The sequence below is a fragment of the Ylistrum balloti genome, unplaced genomic scaffold (genome assembly GCF_031769215.1).
Source record: "Ylistrum balloti isolate Yb309-2 unplaced genomic scaffold, AGI_CSIRO_Ybal_v1 Utg369912, whole genome shotgun sequence".
In the NCBI taxonomy this organism is placed as follows: Eukaryota; Metazoa; Mollusca; class Bivalvia; order Pectinida; family Pectinidae; genus Ylistrum; species Ylistrum balloti.
This window is the reverse complement of record NW_026782034.1, coordinates 320,740-348,516: the sequence shown is the minus strand read 5'-3', so window position 1 is coordinate 348,516 and position 27,777 is coordinate 320,740. Positions and strand designations below refer to the sequence as shown.

General features: G+C 36.6%; 1 protein-coding gene across 1 annotated transcript in view; it reads right to left on the bottom strand.

The window, feature by feature from the left end:
• Nucleotides 1-2,081: 2,081 nt before the first annotated feature.
• The window catches only part of LOC132546762 (rho guanine nucleotide exchange factor 10-like), a 70,487-nt gene continuing 44,791 nt past the window's right edge, over nt 2,082-27,777 (bottom strand). Inside the window, 14 exon segments of the mRNA XM_060210480.1 lie at nt 2,082-2,600; nt 2,664-3,369; nt 8,916-9,093; nt 10,071-10,213; nt 11,502-11,677; nt 13,779-14,041; nt 14,517-14,623; nt 14,922-15,007; nt 18,526-18,644; nt 20,861-20,976; nt 21,393-21,547; nt 23,485-23,564; nt 24,069-24,278; nt 24,787-24,879. Of these exon segments, the coding sequence (XP_060066463.1) occupies nt 2,252-2,600; nt 2,664-3,369; nt 8,916-9,093; nt 10,071-10,213; nt 11,502-11,677; nt 13,779-14,041; nt 14,517-14,623; nt 14,922-15,007; nt 18,526-18,644; nt 20,861-20,976; nt 21,393-21,547; nt 23,485-23,564; nt 24,069-24,278; nt 24,787-24,879 (2,781 nt within the window). The 3' untranslated portion in view covers nt 2,082-2,251.

The following is a 27,777-nucleotide window of genomic DNA, read 5'->3' as shown; positions in this document are numbered from 1 at the left end:
GGACAGACTGACAAGTAACAAGTCAAACTGGGGGATAGACTGGCAAGTAACAAGTCAAACAGGGGGATAGACTGACAAGTAACAAGTCAAACAGGGGAACAGACTGACAAGTAACAAGTCAAACAGGGGGACAGACTGACAAGTAACAAGTCAAACAGGGGGACAGACTGACAAGTAACAAGTCAAACAGGGGGACAGACTGACAAGTAACAAGTCAAACAGGGGGACAGACTGACAAGTAACAAGTCAAACAGGGGAACAGACTGACAAGTAACAAGTCAAACAGGGGGACAGACTGACAAGTAACAAGTCAAACTGGGGGATAGACTGACAAGTAACAAGTCAAACAGGGGAACAGACTGACAAGTAACAAGTCAAACAGGGGGACAGACTGATAAGTAACAAGTCAAACAGAGGAACAGACTGACAAGTAACAAGTCAAACAGGGGGACAGACTGACAAGTAACAAGTCAAACTGGGGGATAGACTGACAAGTAACAAGTCAAACAGGGGAACAGACTGACAAGTAACAAGTCAAACAGGGGGACAGACTGACAAGTAACAAGTCAAACAGGTGACTGACAAGTAACAAGTCAAACAGGGGGACAGACTGACAAGTAAAAATTCAAACAGGGGAACAGACTGACAAGTAACAAGTCAAACAGGGGGCCAGACTGACAAGTAACAAGTCAAACAGGTGACTGACAAGTAACAAGTCAAACAGGGGGACAGACTGACAAGTAACAAGTCAAACAGGGGGACAGACTGACAAGTAACAAGTCAAACAGGGGGACAGACTGACAAGTAACAAGTCAAACAGGGAAACAGACTGACAACAAGTCAAAAAGGGGGACAGACTGACAAGTAACAAGTAAAACTGGGGACAGACTGACAAGTAACAAGTCAAACAGGGGGACAGACTGACAAATAACAAGTCAAACAGAGGAACAGACTGACAAGTAACATTGTGCAACAAGGAGGGATAAAAACCCATTGTTTCTTATCCAGAAATTACTACAACCAATTCTCTAAAATTTATACATCCACATCATCAGAGAAGATTCATCATTGCGGAGGTGTTCTTTCTGTTGTTCAGCTGGTGGTCGTTTCCAGTCCAGATAACCATCTCCTCCACTAATCACAATCACTGCATTGCAGTTGCGTTTAGACAACGTACTAATAGCCTTCATTCGAGGGCCATTATGCTCCCCTGGTGGAAGTTTAAGTGATAGCGAGGTTCTAACATTTGGTGATTTGTTCTTTGATTGAAGTGACAAAGTTTTTCGCAAACTAAATGATTTTTTTGCTTTCTCTTCCTTGTTGCCTTTTTGTACATTTGTATCACCTTGACCTTTACCAGAGTCACTTTGACCTTTACTTGAGTCACTTTGACCTTTACTGGCGTCACCTTGACACTGACAAGTAACAAGTCAAACAGGGGAACAGACTGACAAGTAACAAGTCAAACAGAGGAACAGACTGACAAGTAACAAGTCAAACAGAGGAACAGACTGACAAGTAACAAGTCAAACAGGGGAACAGACTGACAAGTAACAAGTCAAACAGAGGAACAGACTGAATGATTTTTTTGCTTTCTCTTCCTTGTTGCCTTTTTGTACATTTGTATCACCTTGACCTTTACCAGAGTCACTTTGACCTTTACTTGAGTCACTTTGACCTTTACTGGCGTCACCTTGACACTGACAAGTAACAAGTCAAACAGGGGAACAGACTGACAAGTAACAAGTCAAACAGAGGAACAGACTGACAAGTAACAAGTCAAACAGAGGAACAGACTGACAAGTAACAAGTCAAACAGGGGAACAGACTGACAAGTAACAAGTCAAACAGAGGAACAGACTGACAAGTAACAAGTCAAACAGAGGAACAGACTGACAAGGTTCTCAAGTTGTGTGTGTGGATAATGAACTTTTGTTACATGGAGACTGGTTAAGCAAGAATCTTTTTCCCAAATTACCAGTAACTGGACTAGGTAGTCTGATGCTGTTACTTCTTACATAGACTTTTTTTACCGCAAACACAACAGAATCACTGTGCCCTGGTTTGAATTATCTGCCCAATAAAATGTGTTGGATATTTATATCTTCTTGCTTTGTTGGTCAATAAAACATAAAAACTTAAACATTATTAGATTGATAAAAGTTGCTGAACACATACCAAGACTTCATTGTGCAACAAGGAGGGATAAAAACCCATTGTTTCTTATCCAGAAATTACTACAACCAATTCTCTAAAATTTATACATCCACATCATCAGAGAAGATTCATCATTGCGGAGGTGTTCTTTCTGTTGTTCAGCTGGTGGTCGTTTCCAGTCCAGATAACCATCTCCTCCACTAATCACAATCACTGCATTGCAGTTGCGTTTAGACAACGTACTAATAGCCTTCATTCGAGGGCCATTATGCTCCCCTGGTGGAAGTTTAAGTGATAGCGAGGTTCTAACATTTGGTGATTTGTTCTTTGATTGAAGTGACAAAGTTTTTCGCAAACTAAATGATTTTTTTGCTTTCTCTTCCTTGTTGCCTTTTTGTACATTTGTATCACCTTGACCTTTACCAGAGTCACTTTGACCTTTACTTGAGTCACTTTGACCTTTACTGGCGTCACCTTGACCCTTTTTTTCCTTAGAATTACTCAACACATCGCCTTGCTTATTTGTCAGTTCTTTACCATACATGTTTTCAGAAAGGTCTGAATTTTTGCTCGAATCTGAACCTTCATCAAAGGTCATAAGGTCACGGTAATACAAATTGACTTCATCCTCAGAAGACACCTTATCTAGGAGGTTAGACTTCCTCACTGTACCTAAACGTTTCTTTTGCACTGTTTCCAGTAACTCCTTTCTAAAAGGAAGAGAACTCTGGGGATTTCTCAAATACCGCCCCTGTAGAGATTTAGAGGACACAACCTCAGTTTCATCAGCCCGTAAGGTCATATGGGAAATGTTCTGAGGGATAAGTACCTCCCCTTTCTCATTAGGTAAAACTTGAACCCCTACATTCTCCTTCTGTATTGAAATGTCTGTTTCTACAGAACTAGATTTCAGCTGCTCACTGGCAGCATCACCATTCTGACACGACTCATTTTGTGCCATCTGATTGGCCCCATCAACAAACTGCCACAGATTGACAGTGTCACAGTAGACAGGGATAAGAAGTCTGACAGGGCCATTGTGTGCATGGCAGGAGACCCAGGGTTTGTCCCAGTAACGAGGGACACCATCCTTAAGTCGTGGTAGGGACACTGTCAAAATGATTCCTACATTCGTGCCGATCCAGAGATAGCCTCGACTTGCCATTAGACAAACTATTTATACAACCTGTAACAGGTAACAAACTATACAACCTGTAACAGGTAACAAACTATTTATACAACCTGTAACAGGTAACAAACTATTTATACAACCTGTAACAGGTAACAAACTATTTATACAACCTGTAACAGGTAACAAACTATTTATACAACCTGTAACAGGTAACAAACTATTTATACAACCTGTAACAGGTAACAAACTATACAACCTGTAACAGGTAACAAACTATTTATACAACCTGTAATAGATAACAAACTATTTATACAACCTGTAACAGGTAACAAACTATACAACCTGTAACAGGTAACAAACTACAACCTGTAACAGGTAACAAACTATACAACCTGTAACAGGTAACAAACTGGTAACAAACTATACAACCTGTAACAGGTAACAAACTATACAACCTGTAACAGGTAACAAACTATACAACCTGTAACAGGTAACAAACTATACAACCTGTAACAGGTAACAAACTATACAACCTGTAACAGGTAACAAACTATACAACCTGTAACAGGTAACAAACTACAACCTGTAACAGGTAACAAAACAGGTAATAAACTATTTATACAACCTGTAACAGGTAACAAACTATATAACCTGTAACAGGTAACAAACTATTTATACAACCTGTAACAGGTAACAAACTATATAACCTGTAACAGGTAACAAACTATTTATACAACCTGTAACAGGTAACAAACTATTTATACAACCTGTAACAGGTAACAAACTATTTATACAACCTGTAACAGGTAACAAACTATACAACCTGTAACAGGTAACAAACTATACAACCTGTAACAGGTAACAAACTATACAACCTGTAACAGGTAACAAACTATTTATACAACCTGTAACAGGTAACAAACCATTTATACAACCTGTAACAGGTAACAAACTATATAACCTGTTACTGGTAACAAACTATACAACCTGTAACAGGTAACAAACTATTTATACAACCTGTAACAGGTAACAAACTATACAACCTGTAACAGGTAACAAACTATATAACCTGTAACAGGTAACAAACTATACAACCTGTAACAGGTAACAAACTATACAACCTGTAACAGGTAACAAACTATACAACCTGTAACAGGTAACAAACTATACAACCTGTAACAGGTAACAAACTATACAACCTGTTACTGGTAACAAACTATACAACCTGTAACAGGTAACAAACTATACAACCTGTAACAGGTAACAAACTATACAACCTGTAACAGGTAACAAACTACAACCTGTAACAGGTAACAAACTATACAACCTGTAACAGGTAACAAATTATTTATACAACCTGTAACAGGTAACAAACTATATAACCTGTAACAGGTAACAAACTATTTATACAACCTGTAACAGGTAACAAACTATACAACCTGTAACAGGTAACAAACTATACAACCTGTAACAGGTAACAAACTAACTATACTGTAACAGGTAACAAACTATATACAACCTGTAACAGGTAACAAACTATTTATACAACCTGTAACAGGTAACAAACTATACAACCTGTAACAGGTAACAAACTATACAACCTGTAACAGGTAACAAACTACAACCTGTAACAGGTAACAAACTATACAACCTGTAACAGGTAACAAACTATTTATACAACCTGTAACAGGTAACAAACTATACAACCTGTAACAGGTAACAAACTATTTATACAACCTGTAACAGGTAACAAACTATACAACCTGTAACAGGTAACAAACTATACAACCTGTAACAGGTAACAAACTATACAACCTGTAACAGGTAACAAACTATACAACCTGTAACAGGTAACAAACTATACAACCTGTAACAGGTCTATACAACCTGTAACAGGTAACAAACTATACAACCTGTAACAGGTAACAAACTATACAACCTGTAACAGGTAACAAACTATATAACCTGTAACAGGTAACAAACTATACAACCTGTAACAGGTAACAAACTATACAACCTGTAACAGGTAACAAACTATTTATACAACCTGTAACAGGTAACAAACTATACAACCTGTAACAGGTAACAAACTAACAAACTATATAACAACCTGTAACAGGTAACAAACTATACAACCTGTAACAGGTAACAAACTATACAACCTGTAACAGGTAACAAACTATACAACCTGTTACTGGTAACAAACTATACAACCTGTAACAGGTAACAAACTATACAACTTGTAACAGGTAACAAACTATTTATACAACCTGTAACAGGTAACAAACTATACAACCTGTAACAGGTAACAAACTATATAACAAACTATACAACCTGTAACAGGTAACAAACTATATAACCTGTAACAGGTAACAAACAATTTATACAACCTGTAACAGGTAACAAACTATACAACCTGTAACACCTGTAACAGGTAACAAACTATACAACCTGTAACAGGTAACAAACTATACAACCTGTAACAGGTAACAAACTATACAACCTGTAACAGGTAACAAACTATACAACCTGTAACAGGTAATAAACTATTTATACAACCTGTAACAGGTAACAAACTATATAACATGTAACAGGTAACAAACTATACAACCTGTAACAGGTAACAAACTATACAACCTGTAACAGGTAACAAACTATACAACCTGTAACAGGTAACAAACTATACAACCTGTAACAGGTAACAAACTATACAACCTGTAACAGGTAACAAATTATTTATACAACCTGTAACAGGTAACAAACTATATAACCTGTAACAGGTAACAAACTATTTATACAACCTGTAACAGGTAACAAACTATACAACCTGTAACAGGTAACAAACTATATAACCTGTAACAGGTAACAAACTATACAACCTGATAACCTAACAAACTATATAACCTGTAACAGGTAACAAACTATACAACCTGTAACAGGTAACAAACTATATAACCTGTAACAGGTAACAAACTATACAACCTGTAACAGGTAACAAACTATATAACCTGTAACAGGTAACAAACTATCTATACAACCTGTAACAGGTAACAAACTATACAACCTGTAACAGGTAACAAACTATACAACCTGTAACAGGTAACAAACTATTTATACAACCTGTAACAGGTAACAAACTATACAACCTGTAACAGGTAACAAACTATACAACCTGTAACAGGTAACAAACTATTTATACAACCTGTAACAGGTAACAAACTATACAACCTGTAACAGGTAACAAACTATACAACCTGTAACAGGTAACAAACTACAACCTGTAACAGGTAACAAACTATACAACCTGTAACAGGTAACAAATTATTTATACAACCTGTAACAGGTAACAAACTATAACAAACTATACAACCTGTAACAGGTAACAAACTATACAACCTGTAACAGGTAACAAACTATAACAGGTAACAACCTGTAACAGGTAACAAACTATATGTAACAGGTAACAAACTGTAACAACCTGTAACAGGTAACAAACTATTTATAACAACCTGTAACAGGTAACAAACTATACAACCTGTAACAGGTAACAAACTATATAACAACTATACAACCTGTAACAGGTAACAAACTACAACCTGTAACAGGTAACAAACTATACAACCTGTAACAGGTAACAAACTATTTATACAACCTGTAATAGATAACAAACTATTTATACAACCTGTAACAGGTAACAAACTATACAACCTGTAACAGGTAACAGGTAACAAACTATACAACCTGTAACAAACTATATACAACCTGTAACAGGTAACAAACTATACAACCTGTAACAGGTAACAAACTATACAACCTGTAACAGGTAACAAACTATATACAACCTGTAACAGGTAACAAACTATAACAGGTAACAACCTGTAACAGGTAACAAACTATATAACCTGTAACAGGTAACAACCTGTAACAGGTAACAAACTATGTAACAGGTTATACAACCTGTAACAGGTAACAAACTACAACCTGTAACAGGTAACAAACTATTTATACAACCTGTAACAGGTAACAAACTATACAACCTGTAACAGGTAACAAACTATACAACCTGTAACAGGTAACAAACTATACAACCTAACCTGTAACAGGTAACAAACAATTTATACAACCTGTAACAGGTAACAAACTATACAACCTGGAACAGGTAACAAACTATACAACCTGTAACAGGTAACAAACTATACAACTTGTAACAGGTAACAAACTATACAACCTGTAACAGGTAACAAACTATTTATACAACCTGTGACAGGTAACAAACTATTTATACAACCTGTGACAGGTAACAAACTATTTATACAACCTGTGACAGGTAACAAACTATACAACCTGTAACAGGTAACAAACTACAACCTGTAACAGGTAACAAACTATTTATACAACCTGTAACAGGTAACAAACTATACAACCTGTAACAGGTAACAAACTATACAACCTGTAACAGGTAACAACCTGTAACAGGTAACAAACTATACAACCTGTAACAGGTAACAAACTATACAACCTGTAACAGGTAACAAACTATACAACCTGTAACAGGTAACAAACTATACAACCTGTAACAGGTAACAAACTATACAACTTGTAACAGGTAACAAACTATATAACCTGTAACAGGTAACAAATTATTTATACAACCTGTAACAGGTAACAAACTATATAACCTGTAACAGGTAACAAACTATACAACCTGGAACAGGTAACAAACTATACAACCTGTAACAGGTAACAAACTATACAACTTGTAACAGGTAACAAACTATACAACCTGTAACAGGTAACAAACTATACAACCTGTAACAGGTAACAAACTATACAACCTGTAACAGGTAACAAACTATACAACCTGTAACAGGTAACAAACTATACAACCTGTTACTGGTAACAAACTGATCTGTAAAGTTGAATAAAGGAACACTGACCCTTTAATGACTACTACTGAACATTATTATCCTGTAGAGAGACTAACAAAGATATTCTTACTGTCAGTGGCTCTGCGTACTGTGGGACAATGAAATATAATTTGAGGAGCTAAACATTAATGTGTATAGATGGACTGATCACCAGGTATGGACAAAAATATCAGCCAATAAGCTGACAAGAATTCTGTTTTGTCTACTTAAGGAGTTGCTACCTGAGTTGAGATTTGAGGAAAAGATTGTGCCCTCTGTGGTTTAAATTTATAATTTGGTAGCAGATGACAGAAATTTGCATTTATAAAATTTTGTGAAAATGTAAAGTTTAAAACACATTTTAACATCTGTGGGTCAGATTAAGACAGATGTAAATTGTGTTTTTCCCTAATTGGGTGGTTTGGTTCACTTGTAAACTTTCGATCGTTGACTTCTGAAGGTGATAACAGTCCGAGATGCCATTTAACTTACTATATTACCCCATTTGTAGAATGAATTTGACAGGTCTGTTTCTGTAAACTAGATAGTTGTCTCTTGTGTTGAACTTAATACTATAAGCTAAAATGATAAGTGATAATAAATAGTGTTTGATTGAGTTGTGTGAGTCCTTATAACTAGGATTTGGTTTATTGGTTGATAGATATGGTAGTTATACATCATTACTTCCTGCCTAAATTGATTGTTACCAACCCACTTACTTGATACCATCCTTTCCACTGCACCCTTTACATTCACTTCCTGTAAATTTTGCTTGGTTTCGATGTGGAAGAGGCTGACTCGTGATTGGTCCTTGTACGATACCCATAATCCCACACCGGATCGAACCATCTCCATGATCTCTGATCCTCCTTCATTGGAGCTCATTCTCACCTTCTCCTGAAACATCACATATAATAATTATATATACATATAAAATATGATTTCCAAAATATAGAAATAATAGGATTTCTGTTACACAAGGTTTTCACAAACTTTCTTCTCTCTCATACCTGTTTATCATCTCATTTTAAAACAGGTTTTGGTAAAAGTCAAAATACAATCTGTGCTTTGTAATCAGGACTGGTGATTAACTGAAAAATTAACAGGAAATGTTTACAAACCGCAATCATTAACTCTGTGATTAGGAAATTACAGGTCCTGACTTTGGTACACTGTACAACACATCCTCTTGGTATGACCAATGTATGCACTTAGTGTCATTGTCCTACTTCAAATGAAAGCAAACTTATTCTACAGACACACAATTTAACAAAGGGCCATCACTCTGTATTTAAAAAACTGCTGTCCCAATCTTTTGTACACATTATTTAAGCATGACTTCTGAATACACTATGTTTCATTTTGCTAGTTTAACTGCATGCAAACTGATGGTACGCACAAAAAATTTTAACTAAAGGACAATAACTCTGTAATTAAAGGGTTTGCTGCTCCTGATACACTGCACAATGTCATTGTATGACTAATGTTTCTCTTGATAAATATGGAGTTATGGGCCTTGAATAAAGCACACTGCACATTGTCTTTGTATGACTAATATTTCTCTTGGTAAATATGGAGTTATGGGCCTTGAATAAAGCACACTGCACATTGTCTTTGTATGACTAATGTTTCTCTTGGTAAATATGGAGTTATGGGCCTTGAATAAAGCACACTGCACATTGTCTTTGTATGACTAATATTTCTCTTGGTAAATATGGAGTTATGGGCCTTGAATAAAGCACACTGCACATAACCTTAACAGAACAAAGATTAAAATATTGTATTACATAGCATCATCATCTTGACAGTAAGTTTTCACAGATAAATGAATAGATAGTGTCATTTGATTCTGATGAAGTCAGCAGAGAGCTTACACTGTATGTATTTTCCTCATACTGTATAATGTAGACATAGTCCCGACACGATAACCAAATCTCCTCCTCCATCACCAGGATACTACGGATTGGCATACTATCAATCGGTGTTATCTTTGGTGAACGAAAGTTCCATCTCCCTTCTGAAAGAATATTTTATAATAATAAAAATTCACGGCTTCAACCACAACGGTTACTGTATTTATTACCGATAAAATCACAATGGAAAAGCCATTTATGTTTTCTGTCTGTCAATTTCAACTAAATTTATTCAGAAGTACATAACCAGTAGAAGATTAGAGTGTGACATTTCCATGACTACACGGTCACCTTCATCTTATAACACAACCAGAAGAAGACCAGAGTGTGATGGTTCCAGGACTACACTGTCACCTTAATCAAACAAAGGACCAGTGTTCTAGCACTGATGTACATAGTGTACTAGAGATTTCCTTCTTAACTTAATTGAGTGCCCTCCTTTACTAGAGATTTCCTCCTTAACTTAATTGAGTGCCCTCCTTTACTAGAGATTTCCTCCTTAACTTAATTGAGTGCCCTCCTTTACTAGAGATTTCCTCCTTAACTTAATTGAGTGCCCTCCTTTACTAGAGATTTCCTCCTTAACTTAATTGAGTGCCCTCCTTTACTAGAGATTTCCTCCTTAACTTAATTGAGTGCCCTTCTTTACTAGAGATTTCCTCCTTAACTTAATTGAGTGCCCTCCTTTACTAGAGATTTCCTCCTTAACTTAATTGAGTGCCCTCCTTTACTAGAGATTTCCTCCTCAACTTAATTGAGTTGTCCTTTAGTTGAAATTTTCCCCTTAACTCAGGTGAGATGTTTTCCGTTATTTCAATAGCACCACCTGAGAAAATGAAAACTAAGACACCAGGGTATTCCACAATACTGTATAGCAGATTATAATTTCATGAGGATGCTATTTTGGCTGTTTTACGCCCAGATATGTTCTGTGAAATAATAAGACTTGTGTAAATATTATCCATAATTCAATAAAACTGCCAGTACAATCTGAGGTACAATCTCCAGCATGCTCTGTAATAATCCAAGGATATTTCTACAACTACAGGTAATCACACAGATTTTGTGGCATGTGATATGGATTATTTGTAACTTGGAACAGAATATTTTTGTTTAAAGTATAACTCTTTCTCATTGTCATGAATCATTGTGATGTTTGGTAGAAAAATCAGCAATGAATGTTTGAAACTAGACATTGGGAGCTATTTTCACTAATATTAGATCTCCTCTTCCATCTAGAATTCTGATTTTATTGTTTTCAAAAAGTTTGCAAATAACCAACTTTATCTAATGTTTAAAACTGTATATGTAAAAACTAAATTTGAGTAGAAGCCAAATAAATCCATAGTTTTCTGTAAAATGTTTAAACACATAAGACAGTTGTGGTGTTACCTTCATCTCGGTCGTATATGACCAAATTTCCATTATTACATCCAACAAATACTCGGTCATCCATGGCTCGAATCACAATAGCAATGCCATGACAGAAGAAATGTGTGACTGGTTTTCTGGCCGTGGTTGACAGGTCTCTTCTTCCAGCTTCGTTAAACAAACGGAACACCATGATTCTGAAACAGATAACAAATGACATTCAAATATGTAGCAACTGTCAGAAGACAACAAAACTTAATGATTTACTAACAGTTCTCTGTCCCCTGTACTCACTGAGAGGAGACAGTAGACATCAAAACTAACAGTTCTCTGTCCCCTGTACTCACTGAGAGGAGACAGTAGACATCAAAACTAACAGTTCTCTGTCCCCTGTACTCACTGAGAGGAGACAGTAGACATCAAAACTAACAGTTCTCTGTCCCCTGTACTCACTGAGAGGAGACAGTAGACATCAAAAATAACAGTTTTCTGTCCCCTGTACTCACTGAGAGGAGACAGTAGACATCAAAACTAACAGTTCTCTGTCCCCTGTACTCACTGAGAGGAGACAGTAGCCATCAAAACTAACAGTTCTCTGTCCCCTGTACTCACTGAGAGGAGACAGTAGCCATCAAAACTAACAGTTCTCTGTGCCCTGTACTCACTGAGAGGAGACAGTAGCCATCAAAACTAACAGTTCTCTGTCCCCTGTACTCACTGAGAGGAGACAGTAGACATCAAAACTGAATGATTTACCAACAGTTCTCTGTCCCCTGTACTCACTGAGAGGAGACAGTAGACATCAAAACTAACAGTTCTCTGTCCCCTGTACTCACTGAGAGGAGACAGTAGACATCAAAACTAACAGTTCTCTGTCCCCTGTACTCACTGAGAGGAGACCGTAGACATCAAAACTAACAGTTCTCTGTCCCCTGTACTCACTGAGAAGAGACAGTAGCCATCAAAACTAACAGTTCTCTGTGCCCTGTACTCACTGAGAGGAGACAGTAGCCATCAAAACTAACAGTTCTCTGTGCCCTGTACTCACTGAGAGGAGACAGTAGACATCAAAACTAACAGTTCTCTGTCCCCTGTACTCACTGAGAGGAGACGGTAGACATCCAAACTGAATGATTTACCACCAGTTCTCTGTCCCCTGTACTCACTAAGAGGAGACAGTAGACATCAAAACTAACAGTTCTCTGTCCCCTGTACTCACTGAGAGGAGATGGTAGACATCAAAACTTAATGATTTACCAACAGTTCTCTGTCCCTTGTACTCACTGAGAGGAGATGGTAGACATCAAAAATAACAGTTTTCTGTCCCCTGTACTCACTGAGAGGAGACGGTAGACATCAAAACTAACAGTTCTCTGTCCCCTGTACTCACTGAGAAGAGACAGTAGCCATCAAAACTAACAGTTCTCTGTGCCCTGTACTCACTGAGAGGAGACAGTAGCCATCAAAACTAACAGTTCTCTGTGCCCTGTACTCACTGAGAGGAGACAGTAGACATCAAAACTAACAGTTCTCTGTCCCCTGTACTCACTGAGAGGAGACAGTAGACATCCAAACTGAATGATTTACCACCAGTTCTCTGTCCCCTGTACTCACTAAGAGGAGACGGTAGACATCAAAACTAACAGTTCTCTGTCCCCTGTACTCACTGAGAGGAGACAGTAGACATCAAAACTAACAGTTCTCTGTGCCCTGTACTCACTGAGAGGAGATGGTAGACATCAAAACTAACAGTTCTCTGTCCCCTGTACTCACTGAGAGGAGACAGTAGACATCAAAACTTAATGATTTACCAACAGTTCTCTGTCCCCTGTACTCACTGAGAGGAGACGGTGGACATCAAAACTAACAGTTCTCTGTCCCCTGTACTCACTGAGAGGAGACGGTAGACATCCAAACTTAATGATTTACCAACAGTTCTCTGTCCCCTGTACTCACTGAGAGGAGATGGTAGTCATCAAAAATAACAGTTCTCTGTGCCCTGTACTCACTGAGAGGAGATGGTAGACATCAAAACTAACAGTTCTCTGTCCCCTGTACTCACTGAGAGGAGACGGTAGACATCCAAACTTAATGATTTACCAACAGTTCTCTGTCCCCTGTACTCACTGAGAGGAGACCGTAGACATCAAAACTAACAGTTCTCTGTCCCCTGTACTCATTGAGAGGAGACAGTAGACATCAAAACTAACAGTTCTCTGTCCCCTGTACTCACTGAGAGGAGACGGTAGACATCAAAACTTAATGATTTACCAACAGTTCTCTGTCCCCTGTACTCACTGAGAGGAGACGGTAGACATCCAAACTGTATCCTCCACAAACGCATCCTCCGTTTCAACAGTCGCATACCCCTGGACCATCTCTACAGCCACAGCCTCCACATCCATAGCCTGGAAGGACTCCACAAGGGCAGGCTTTGTTGATTGGGTGGACACCAGCGCCACCTGTGATCGTTTCTCTGTTGTCATGACAACCCACAAATGTTGAATACCAATATCAATGGTTCCGGGGGCAGACAGAAAAACAGGTACTGCACACTTCATCTGTAGGTCAAAGGTCAGATTTGAAAGAGGAACGTATGCTGTGACAATATTAATCAATATCAACTACACCACTTAACAAACAGTTATGAACTACCAAACCTTTTCCACAGATTTATCATATTTCATTAGATTTTACACGAACCATTACTATGCAGGAGTCATTCCCAATGTTAGAATGCATTTTTAAATACTAATATATTTTAGTTGTGTAAATTTCACTCTAAAAGCCTCAAAAATGATTAAATCAGTGAAAACAAATTATGAAATGGTGAGAAGTATTGACCTGTGAATATGCATGTATATATGAATGTGCATTGATATGATTAGAAAACACGTCCACACTGGCATGCTTAAAAGAGTTACCTACCTTTGTATAGTTACGAGGCACATCCACACTGCCATGTTAACAAGAGTTACCTACCTTTGTATAGTTACGAGGCACGTCCACACTGGCATGTAAAAAAGAGTTACCTACCTTTGTATAATTACGAGGCATGTCCACACAGACAGACTTCATAAAGACTGCAGGCTGTAGAGAGTTTGTGTCCTCTGCCTTCAGCCAGCCTGGGTTGTTCTGCGGCTCTGTTCACACAAATATCACAAACATACACAAAGTGCTTACAGAGACATATCATATTGGCTTTTATACACAAAGTGCTTACAGAGACTTAAATCATATTGGCTTTTATAAACTGGGTTTTCTCCGTACAATAAGAACCTTCCAGTGCAGTTCAGACATGGTTGTATTAACCTATATATGAACCTATAATAATCATGAGTCTGAAGTCTGATAGTGCGTTTAATGTTTTCAGAAGAGTTCTGCCCTAATTTTGATATTGAGAATAGTATCCTGAATGAAGACTTGATCTATAAAACTTACCTAGAGCAAACTTAGCCATCAGGAACTCTTTACACCATTCCTGTTTCATCTCGGGAGTTGATGTTTGGAAGGTGTATCGCACATTCCTGTTAACAATACAATATTGTCAATATCATATTACAACAGTGTACCACACGTTTCTGATATACAACAGTGTACCACACATTACTGATATACAACAGTGTACCACACATTACTGATATACAACAATATACCACACATCACTGATATACAACAGTGTACCACACATTACTGATATACAACAGTATACCACACATTACTGATATACAACAGTGTACCACACATTACTGATATACAACAGTGTACCACACATTACTGATATACAACAGTGTACCACACATTACTGATATACAACAGTGTACCACACATTACTGATATACAACAGTGTATACTATATACAACAGTGTACCACACATTACTGATATACAACAGTGTATATACCACACACATTACTGATATACAACAGTGTACCACACATTACTGATATACAACAGTGTACCACACATTACTGATATACAACAGTGTACCACACATTACTGATATACAACAGTGTACCACACATTACTGATATACAACAGTGTACCACACATTACTGATATACAACAGTGTACCACACATTACTGATATACAACAGTGTACCACACATTACTGATATATATACAACAGTGTACCACACATTACTGATATACAACAGTGTACCACACATTACTGATATACAACAGTGTACCACTGATATACAACAATGTACCACACATTACTGATATACAACAGTGTACCACACATTACTGATATACAACAGTGTACCACACATTACTGATATACAACAGTGTACCACACATTACTGATATACAACAGTGTACCACTGATATACAACAGTGTACCACACATTACTGATATACAACAGTGTACCACACATTACTGATATACAACAGTGTACCACACATTACTGATATACAACAGTGTACCACACATTACTGATATACAACAGTGTACCACACATATACAACTGATATACAACAGTGTACCACACATTACTGATATACAACAGTGTACCACACATTACTGATATACAACAGTGTACCACACATTACTGATATACAACAGTGTACCACACATTACTGATATACAACAGTGTACCACACATACTACTGATATACAACAGTGTACCACACATTACTGATATACAACACATTACTGTGTACCACACATTACTGATATACAACAGTGTACCACACATTACTGATATACAACAGTGTACCACACATTACTGATATACAACAGTGTACCACACATTACTGATATACAACAGTGTACCACACATTACTGATATACAACAGTGTACCACACATTACTGATATACAACAGTGTACCACACATTACTGATATACAACAGTGTACCACACATTACTTACTGATATACAACAGTGTACCACACATTACTGATATACAACAGTGTACCACACATTACTGATATACAACAGTGTACCACACATTACTGATATACAACAGTGTACCACACATTACTGATATACAACAGTGTACCACACATTACTGATATACAACAGTGTACCACACATTACTGATATACAACAGTGTACCACACCACACATTACTGATATACAACAGTGTACCACACATTACTGATATACAACAGTGTACCACACATTACTGATATACAACAGTGTACCACACATTACTGATATACAACAGTGTACCACACATTACTGATATACAACAGTGTACCACACATTACCACACATGATATACAACAGTGTACCACACATTACTGATATACAACAGTGTACCACACATTACTGATATACAACAGTGTACCACACATTACTGATATACAACAGTGTACCACACATTACTGATATACAACAGTGTACCACACATTACTGATATACAACAGTGTACCACACATTACTGATATACAACAGTGTACCACACATTACTGATATACAACAGTGTACCACACATACAACAGTGTACCACACATTACTGATATACAACAGTGTACCACACATTACTGATATACAACAGTGTACCACACATTACTGATATACAACAATGTACCACACATTACTGATATACAACAGTGTACCACACATTACTGATATACAACAGTGTACCACACATTACTGATATACAACAGTGTACCACACATTACTGATATACAACAGTGTACCACACATTACTGATATACAACAGTGTACCACACATTACTGATATACAACAGTTTACCACACATTACTGATATACAACAGTGTACCACACATTACTGATATACAACAGTGTACCACACATTACTGATATACAACAGTGTACCACACATTACTGATATACAACAGTGTACCACACATTACTGATATACAACAGTGTACCACACATTACTGATATACAACAGTGTACCACACATTACTGATATACAACAGTGTACCACACATTACTGATATACAACAGTGTACCACACATTACTGATATACAACAGTGTACCACACATTACTGATATACAACAGTGTACCACACATTACTGATATACAACAGTGTACCACACATTACTGATATACAACAGTGTACCACACATTACTGATATACAACAGTGTACCACACATTACTGATATACAACAGTGTACCACACATTACTGATATACAACAGTGTACCACACATTTCTGATATACAACAGTGTACCACACATTACTGATATACAACAATGTACCACACATTACTGATATACAACAGTGTACTACTGATATACAACAGTGTACCACACATTACTGATATACAACAGTGTACCACACATTACTGATATACAACAGTGTACCACACATTACTGATATACAACAGTGTACCACACATTACTGATATACAACAGTGTACCACACATTACTGATATACAACAGTGTACCACACTGATATACAACAGTGTACCAACAGTGTACCACACATTACTGATATACAACAATGTACCACACATTACTGATATACAACAATGTACCACACATTACTGATATACAACAGTGTACCACACATTACTGATATACAACAGTGTACCACACATTACTGATATACAACAGTGTACCACACATTACTGATATACAACAGTGTACTACACATTACTGATATACAACAGTGTACCACACATTACTGATATACAACAGTGTACCACACATTACTGATATACAACAGTGTACCACACATTACTGATATACAACAGTGTACCACACATTACTGATATACAACAGTGTACCACACAGTACTGATATACAACAGTGTACCACACATTACTGATATACAACAGTGTACCACACATTACTGATATACAACAGTGTACCACACATTACTGATATACAACAGTGTACCACACATTACTGATATACAACAGTGTACCACACATTACTGATATACAACAGTGTACCACACATTACTGATATACAACAATGTACCACACATTACTGATATACAACAGTGTACCACACATTACTGATATACAACAATGTACCACACATTACTGATATACAACAGTGTACCACACATTACTGATATGTACCACACATTACTGATATACAACAGTAGACTTACTTGAACATATCATGGACGTTTATTGTACAGCTATTAAGAAGTTGTAGCTGTTGGTCCTTGACTTGAATCATTTGTTGAAGGTCTCGTGTTACCTCAATCACAACATCCTCACTCAAACCCTGTCAAATAGTAAAAATAAGAATTTTAAAAACTTTCATACTTTATTCGAATTCATTGAATGAGTCTAATATTTTGTTCAGTCCTGATTTTCTCTTCTTTATCTTAGTCAATAAAACACAGTTGACTCGAACACTGTGGAGTGGAATGCTGCGTTTGTGTCGAACATATTTTGTGGTCCGCCCCTTCTAAATTTTATCTAGTTTTCCTTTCTTGTGTCAATCATTCAGACTCCACCATCTCTCAGGTAAAAATGTCCTGGCTCTGGTTCAAATGACTTAATGTGATTGGTCAGTCTTGTCTGTGTTAACAAGTCCTATTGAAATTTTTGATTGAACATTAATTCCTGCCTTTACACAGGTGCACTGGTGAAAGTTTGAATTTATGACGAATTAGGCAACCAAACTTAAAACAAACTACACAGTAGTCTGTTAAGCGTAAATCTATCCTGTTTTGTTATATGGCTGCCAGAAACCAAATGGAAAAAACAAGCGATGACTTCCCTGTCGATAATTAATAAAAATACTTCTTTGTCATTGACACATTAGTTTATGATTTTAAAAATGGGGCAAAGCCACAATTGGCCAGGTTGTGGGATGAGTGCAATGTTATATGGTATTTATAAGACAGTTAAGGGTGTTTCATTTATTGAGTATGTAGAATATTTGTTATAAGAGAGAAAGTTTGGTTGTATTTTATGAATTGGTGCAATTTGAAGTAGTTTCTAAGAAACTGTGATAACAAGAAAAGTTTCAGAAAGTGACTAAGTTCCAAAGCCCGAAAAATCCAGAAAAATGTCCGGAATGAATCTATAATAGGAGGTGCACATCTTCAACATATATATAAACATCCTACAAAGTTTCAAGCTTCTACGCCAAAAACACTAGGAGGAGTTGATTCTACAAAACTGGTACCCCTTTTCCCTGCCCGCCTGCCCGCCGACATTCACCACACTATAACCCAGATATGCACTATGTGCAACCCGGCTAAATATATTTTCTGGATATACATGTACGTATTCAAAGTGCAAATTTTTTTTTATTCTTTTTTATAGTTATGGAGTTATGATCTTACTGTGCTTGTATGTGTAAAGTTATGCTTCACTGAACCTTTGTCTTTTCGTAACCCCACCTCAGTGCTATCGATGTTATATCAATGTAGAATATTCATGAGTATGCATTTATTGAGTTTTGTTTGATAATATTAAATTTTTTGTTTTATATTCATACCTATAGCTGTTTATTTCAATAAAAGATATCATTAGTGTATAAAAAATATAAGATGTTTTCATTTCTTTGTCACTTATTCATTACTGTCATGCCATGCTATGAGACACGTATCCAGTCAACAACTGACGATAATAGGGCTAATCTTCGAAGCACAATGTCTCCATCTGTAGAAACACAGCTAAGACAAACCATCAGATAAGTCAAATATTTCATTTGGTTCCATCAACTTTGACTTATCCAAGTTTACTGTATGTCATCAATCACAAAACTGGCCTGTTGTGTCATGTTACAGAGTCACGTCATTAATATCATAACACAAGTCTTCTAACACTACCATGGTATGTTTATAATTTGGGGAATAATCATCATTGTGGAAAAAGTGGAATTTCTGGTCAATTTTGAGTAATGGTCAGCCATTTTCGTCAGAATTTAGACAAAGGATAGGGTAAGAATATACAGGTGAGGAGGGGTGTTTCCCATTTACTGAAGAATGCTTAATACCAAATTTTGGCAAAATACAATCATTCCTACAGGAGTAGTAGGATTTTAAAGAATTTGCTCTATTTCACCTACTAGGCCTGGCACCTCCCATCCAATTGGGCTGTGATCCACCATTTATACAAAATTGATTCCCCTTCTCCCAACAATGCTTCAGATCAAATTTGGGCAAAATCCCATCTTTCCTACAGGAGAAGTAGGATTTTAAATTATTTACCAGATTTCCCCTTTTGGGCCCCGCCCCTCAGGCTCTGGACTGCTGGGACACACTATTTACACAAAAAATGTATTTCCTTTAAGTATGCTTCTGACCAAATTCGGTTAAATCCCCTCAGACTTACAGGATAAGTAGCATTTGTTAATAAAGAATGAACGATGGATGACAGAGTATACCTATAGTTCACTTCACCCTTTGGGTCAGGTGAGCTAAAAAAGCTAAATAAAAGTCTGCACATTGTGTATATAAGTCATATGAGAAGGTGTATTCATACCTCATACGTATTCTGTAGCGATGAGACCAGGGCACCAATCTTACCAAGGACAGAAAGGTCATGCATCATATTGCTGAGGTCGTTGTACAAGTGGAAGGGGTCATCCTCTGGTTTTACTGCCCAGTAGAAACACAATTTTAATTACATTATGTCACAAACATTCTCAAAGGTTTTTAAACACATGATTTTAGTGGGGTTTTTTTTTCTTTTATTGTCTGTTAACTCTCAAATAATGATTTGATCGAGAATGGAATCTGAACTATTTTCACATCCACGATACAATGGTTTGTTGTAATCATTGTTATATCCTAAACATCATTTTGTCTCTTACTGAAGGTAAACAAACAAAAGTAAACAATAAATACATACTCCTGTAACATCTTGGGTAGTGCTCACTGAATGTGAGTATGTACAAGTGACAATCAGGTTAAATCCCCACTGAAACTCGTATCTATACATACAACACACTCTCACAGACAAAAGAGCCATATACAATATGTTATGGGTGGTATGTTTATCAGGCAGTACATACATGGAGTCTTTGTCTGTATTGAGGTACGTCGATTAGAAGTGAAAATGTTACTCTGCATATCAGGAGAGATAGAGCTATCCTTTAACTCTAAATTCACCAGAGCACAACAACTTTTCACCTTGAGTTGTTCTGCAGTTCGTCGGTCCTCAGTATCCCTACAATTAACAAAGGACCTTAAACAATGCTGAAATATATTTCATAACTTTAGAACTTGTTTCCATGGCAACATGTAATATAATAACATTAATTAAAAATTACATCAAATTAAGATATAAAACAATATTAGATGATCCTCAATTACAAACTTTATATTACAATGTATTTTTTAAGTTAACTAAGTGCCATATCCTAATATAAATTCCTTTATCTAAATTTTCTTCTGAACTAAGCTTTTCTGTGAACTTCATTAATAGTTACCCTACTGTGAATTGTCCCTTTGCTTAATTGCAAGTTATCCTTTACTAAAAATTTTCCCAAACCTAATTGTGAGTTACCCTTTACCAAAAATTTTCCCTAACTTAATTGTGAATTACTCTTTGCTAAAAAATTTCCCTACCCTAATTGTGAGTTACCCTTTACTAAAAATTTTCCCTAACTTAATAGTGAGTTACCCTTTACCAAACATTTTCTCTAACTTAATTGTGAGTTACCCTTTACTAGAAATTTTCTCCAACTTAATTGTGAGTTACCCTTTACTAGAAATTTTCCCTAACTTTATTGTGAGTTACCCTTTACTAGAAATTTTCCCTAACTTAATTGGGAGTTACCCTTTACTAGAAATTTTCCCCAACCTAATTGTGAGTTACCCTTTACTAAAAATTTTCCCTAACTTAATTGTGAGGTACACTTTACTAGAAATTTTCCCTAACTTAATTGGGAGTTACCCTTTACTAGAAATTTTCCCCAACTTAATTGTGAGTTACCCTTTACTAGAAATTTTCCCTAACTTTATTGTGAGTTACCCTTTACTAGAAATTTTCCCTAACTTAATTGGGAGTTACCCTTTACTAGAAATTTTCCCTAACTTAATTGGGAGTTACCCTTTACTAGAAATTTTCCCTAACTTAATTGTGAGTTACCCTTTACTAGAAATTTTCCCCAACTTAATTGTGAGTTACCCTTTACTAGAAATATTCCCTAACTTAATTGGGAGTTACCCTTTACTAGAAATTTTCCCTAACTTAATTGTGAGTTACCCTTTACTAGAAATTTTCCATAACTTTATTGTGAGTTACCCTTTACTAGAAATTTTCCCTAACTTAATTGGGAGTTATCCTTTACTAGAAATTTTCCCTAACTTTATTGTGAGGTACCCTTTACTAGAAATTTTCCCTAACTTAATTGTGAGGTACCCTTTACTAGAAATTTTCCCTAACTTAATTGGGAGTTACCCTTTACTAGAAATTTTCCCTAACTTAATTGTGAGTTACCCTTTACTAGAAATTTTCCCTAACTTAATTGTGAGTTATCCTTTACTAGAAATTTTCCCTAACTTTATTGTGAGTTACCCTTTACTAGAAATTTTCCCTAACTTAATTGTGAGGTACCCTTTACTAGAAATTTTCCCTACCAGCTTTATATTACAATGTATATAGAATGAGTCCTATATACTGAGTACTTGTACTGGGACTGAGACGGTGTCAGATTGGTATATAAACGTACCATGTATACTTTCATAGACTCTGAAAGTCCTACTCCATCAGGAGGGAATCATTTAAAATTCAAATTAGTCATAGACATAGTAACACTATACCAATAAAGGAACATCACACTGGATACAGGCTGTAAGTCCTATTAACAAAGCATCCTGTAAACATATTATACTGATAAAGACCTTTAATGTTTACAATACAGAAGTCATATTCTGTAAACACATATCTAAGCAGTATTCTTATACTTTTTGCGCTGTAATTGTTGGCTGAAAGAAAGTCCCCACTAACAGCAGTTTCTGTCTATAACAATATTTTTGGACATAAATTCATAATTTTGCAAATTTGCCAAAAAACAATGATCTGCTAAAATTTCCTTATGCCCAATTAGTATGTTTTAAAGTAAATGAGACATGTTTGCCCTTGAATGTACAGATATATACCTGTATCCAATCACCATGAGACAATCGTCCATTAAGATGAGGCGCCGTTTCTTCATCTGAATCTCTCCAGAGGCATTGGCCTTGGTCTACAAACATACACAGCTATATTGTACTATCAACCAGAGTTAGGAATACCTCATACCCTTACAAGAACTTATATCTTATAACCTACTGGAGACCTTGATTTCATCTTTTATTATAACCTACTGGAGACCTTGATTTCGTCAATGGAGATTTTCATAAATGGAAGAACGGCAATAACAGACACTTTAAAACTAATACATACACATCTTTTATAAAGAAAGATTAACCAATATGCCCAGGCATCACCAGTGAGTAGGTTATTTCTATCAGACTGACTGAATTCGCCTCTAAAAATATGGCGATCCAAATGAATTTTCAACTTCAGAGGCAAGACCAGTCGGCCTAATAATACTGACTAACTCATTGGTGACGCTGGTCTATGTTGTGTTTGAAACAACCTTTCTGATATCTTATTTTATCACTCAGTATAACTATACTAAATAGGAAAAATTGTTTCAGTTTGAATATCTTTATTACACGACATGACAATACCAACATACCATCTGTTCAAAGTCATCCTGACGAAGGAGTTTTTGAGAGCGTTCAGGATATGTCCTGCCAAGCTTTTTGAGGAGACGCTTTGCCTCCAGGTACTGTTCACTGTCACGCTTGCTCTCATTAAGGCGGTGTGCCACATTCTCTAATTCAGTGAGAGCTCTCTGTAGGGCACATCGGTCATGGTGGTTCGGTGGTGTGTACTTCAGCAGGTCCTATGTACAAAGTAATATGATTCTACAGCTATATTAACATTTTCCTCGAGGAATGACTTTATACAACTCATCTTGAAACTTGAAACTATAGAGGACATTTTAATTTACAAAATATCATCAAGATTCTAAAAATTTTACATCTAAAAAAATATCTTTAAGACATGAATGTTTCCGCTTCAATGCATATCATTACCACTGTTTGATGAATTCATCAAAGTCATCAAATGTGAACTTTAACCCTTCAACCTTGACTGATGACACATTAATATGATTAGAGGTCAGACTATAATGATTCTATGGGGGATAAATATTAACCAAATCTGTGAGATCTCAGGTTTAGTTCTTAAGACATTGAATCGGAAAGGGATGGCATGGACTAAAACAAACACGAAAATATGGTTTAGGACACAGTATTTAAAACAACATCTCATTACAGTTTTGTATAGTTATCTGATGAACAACGCATTATCTAAGGGAAATAACTGCAAATCTAACATGTATGGCATACCTGCATAAACATGATAAACTGAGGAAATCTCTGGACTGGCTTTACCATCAGACCAAATATGGACAGACGGTCAGAAGTGGTTTGCTCTTGTTCCTGAAATAAGTAATTTACATGACTCAGTCAATAGAAATCAGGTTTACATGTCTCATTTACAAAAACAACTCTGCTCCATATCCCCTTGCGTGTTGTAATGTTGGTGAGCTCTCTAAATATCACTTAGTAAAAGGCCAAATAGACCTGTATCACTTATCTGTTCTGTAGAATATACAGAGGTGTTGGAAGTTATTCATTAATCCATTAATTTGTATCTGGTATTACCAGCACTCAACAACCTTTCTTTTAAGTAGGTTTTAAGACTCTAAGCCTCATGGTTATTTAGAAGATGTTTTTCAGAGGCTTAAACACATTTGACTGTGATGACATTCAAGTGAAATCACATGATGTCTTTCATTTCATCATGCTACTGAGTTAATAAAATAACATCAGAGCTCACCTTTATCTAATGTTCTTAAAAACAAGAATTACAACACATATTACTCATGTGACCTCAAACCTGATGTCATTCATTTGAACATAACCCCCAAATGCCAACATTCCTTCTAATATAATTTAATAATATCAACCTTCCTAGGACATAACACCACCCTACAAAGTCAACATTCCTCCTTAAAACCAGACAATGTCAACAACTACAACTTCAACAATCGTGTAACATAACAACTTAATGTCACCATTCCTAAAACGAAACACCACAATGTAAACATTCCATGTCAACATTCCTTAACACAACACCACAATGTAAACACTCCTAAACACAACACCACAATGTCAACATTTCTTAACACAACACCACAATGTAAACATTCCTTAACACAACACCACAATGTCAACATTCCTTAACACAACACCACACTGTAAACACTCCTCAACACAACATCCCAATGTCAAAATTCCTTTGACATGACACTTCAATGTCAACATTCCTTAACACAACACCACAATGTAAACATTCCTTAACACAACACCATAATGTCAACATTCCTTAACACAACATCACACTCCTAGACACAACACCACAATGTCAACATTCCTTAACACAACATCACACTGTAAACACTCCTAGACACAACACAACAATGTCAACATTCCTTAACACAACACCACAATGTCAACATTCCTTAACACAACACCACAATGTAAACATTCCTAGACACAACACAACAATGTCAACATTCCTTAACACAACACCACAATGTAAACATTCCTTAACACAACACCACACTGTAAACACTCCTCAACACAACATCCCAATGTCAAAATTCCTTTGACATGACACTTCAATGTCAACATTCCTTAACACAACACCACAATGTAAACATTCCTTAACACAACACCATAATGTCAACATTCCTTAACACAACACAACAATGTCAACATTCCTTAACACAACACCACAATGTAAACATTCCTAGACACAACACAACAATGTCAACATTCCTTAACACAACACCACAATGTAAACATTCCTTAACACAACACCACACTGTAAACACTCCTCAACACAACATCCCAATGTCAAAATTCCTTTGACATGACACTTCAATGTCAACATTCCTTAACACAACACCACAATGAAAACATTCTCTATAACAAAACATCACAATGTCAACATTCCTCAATACAACCCTACCATGTCATCATTTCGTTAACACAATCTCACAATGACAACATTCCTATGACACAACATCCCAATGTCAACATTCCTATGACATCACTTTTCATTGTTAACATGCTTATAAACTTCCCATTAAATTCTCGATACATTAGAGATCAGTGAATATTATAATCATTGAAGATTGCATGTCAAGGTCATGCCAAACATCAGTTTTACATACAAACATTAGGCAGCACATGTTTTTATTTGAAGGATTTGCAGATTGAGGTAAACAGACACAGTGACAGACCTGCCAGGAGACGGAGAGGAAAATTGGATAGACCAGCAGTAAGTTATAAGCAAATCTTGTATACCTACATGTTTACTGTACCTACCTGTTTACTTATCACCTCGTCTCATTTCATTTGTAGACACTTGTATCATTATGACCCTAGTTATCTGACCCCAGTCACATAGTTTCCTGTTAACCTGTGACCCTACTTACCTGCTAACCTTTAACCCTTATTACCTGTTCATGTTTGACCCTCATAACCTGTTTACCTTTGACCTTAGTTGCTAGTTTACCTCTGGCACTAGTTACCTGTTTACGATCCTAGTTAACCGTTTATCTCTAATCCTAGTTACCAGCTTACATCTGACCCTAGTTACCAGTGTTACCTCTAACCCTAGTTACCAGTGTTACCTCTGACCCTAGTTACCAGTGTTACCTCTGACCCTAGTTACCAGTGTTACCTCTGACCCTAGTTACCAGTGTTACCTCTGACCCTGGTTACTATTGTTACTTCTGACCCTAGTAACCAGTGTTACCTCTGACCCTAGTTACCAGTGTTACCTCTGACCCTAGTTACCAGTGTTACTTCTGAACCTGGTTACTAGTGTTACTTCTGACCCTAGTAACCAGTGTTACCTCTGACCCTAGTTACCAGTGTTACCTCTGAACCTAGTAACCAGTGTTACCTCTGACCCTAGTTACCAGTGTAACTTCTGACCCTAGTAACCAGTGTTACCTCTGACCCTAGTTACCAGTGTTACCTCTGACCCTAGTAACCAGTGTTACCTCTGACCCTAGTTACCAGTGTTACCTCTGACCCTGGTTACCAGTGTTACTTCTGACCCTAGTTACCAGTGTTACCTCTGACCCTAGTTACCAGTGTTACTTCTGACCCTAGTTACCCATTCACTTGAATTTTTGAAAAATATCTAATCATTAAAGACAACATCTAAGTTGTCTCCCTTTCTAGCTAACACTTATTCTACTCTCTCTCACAGTGAGCAGCTAATTTATGATAATTCCAACATCAAGACTATAAGTATGA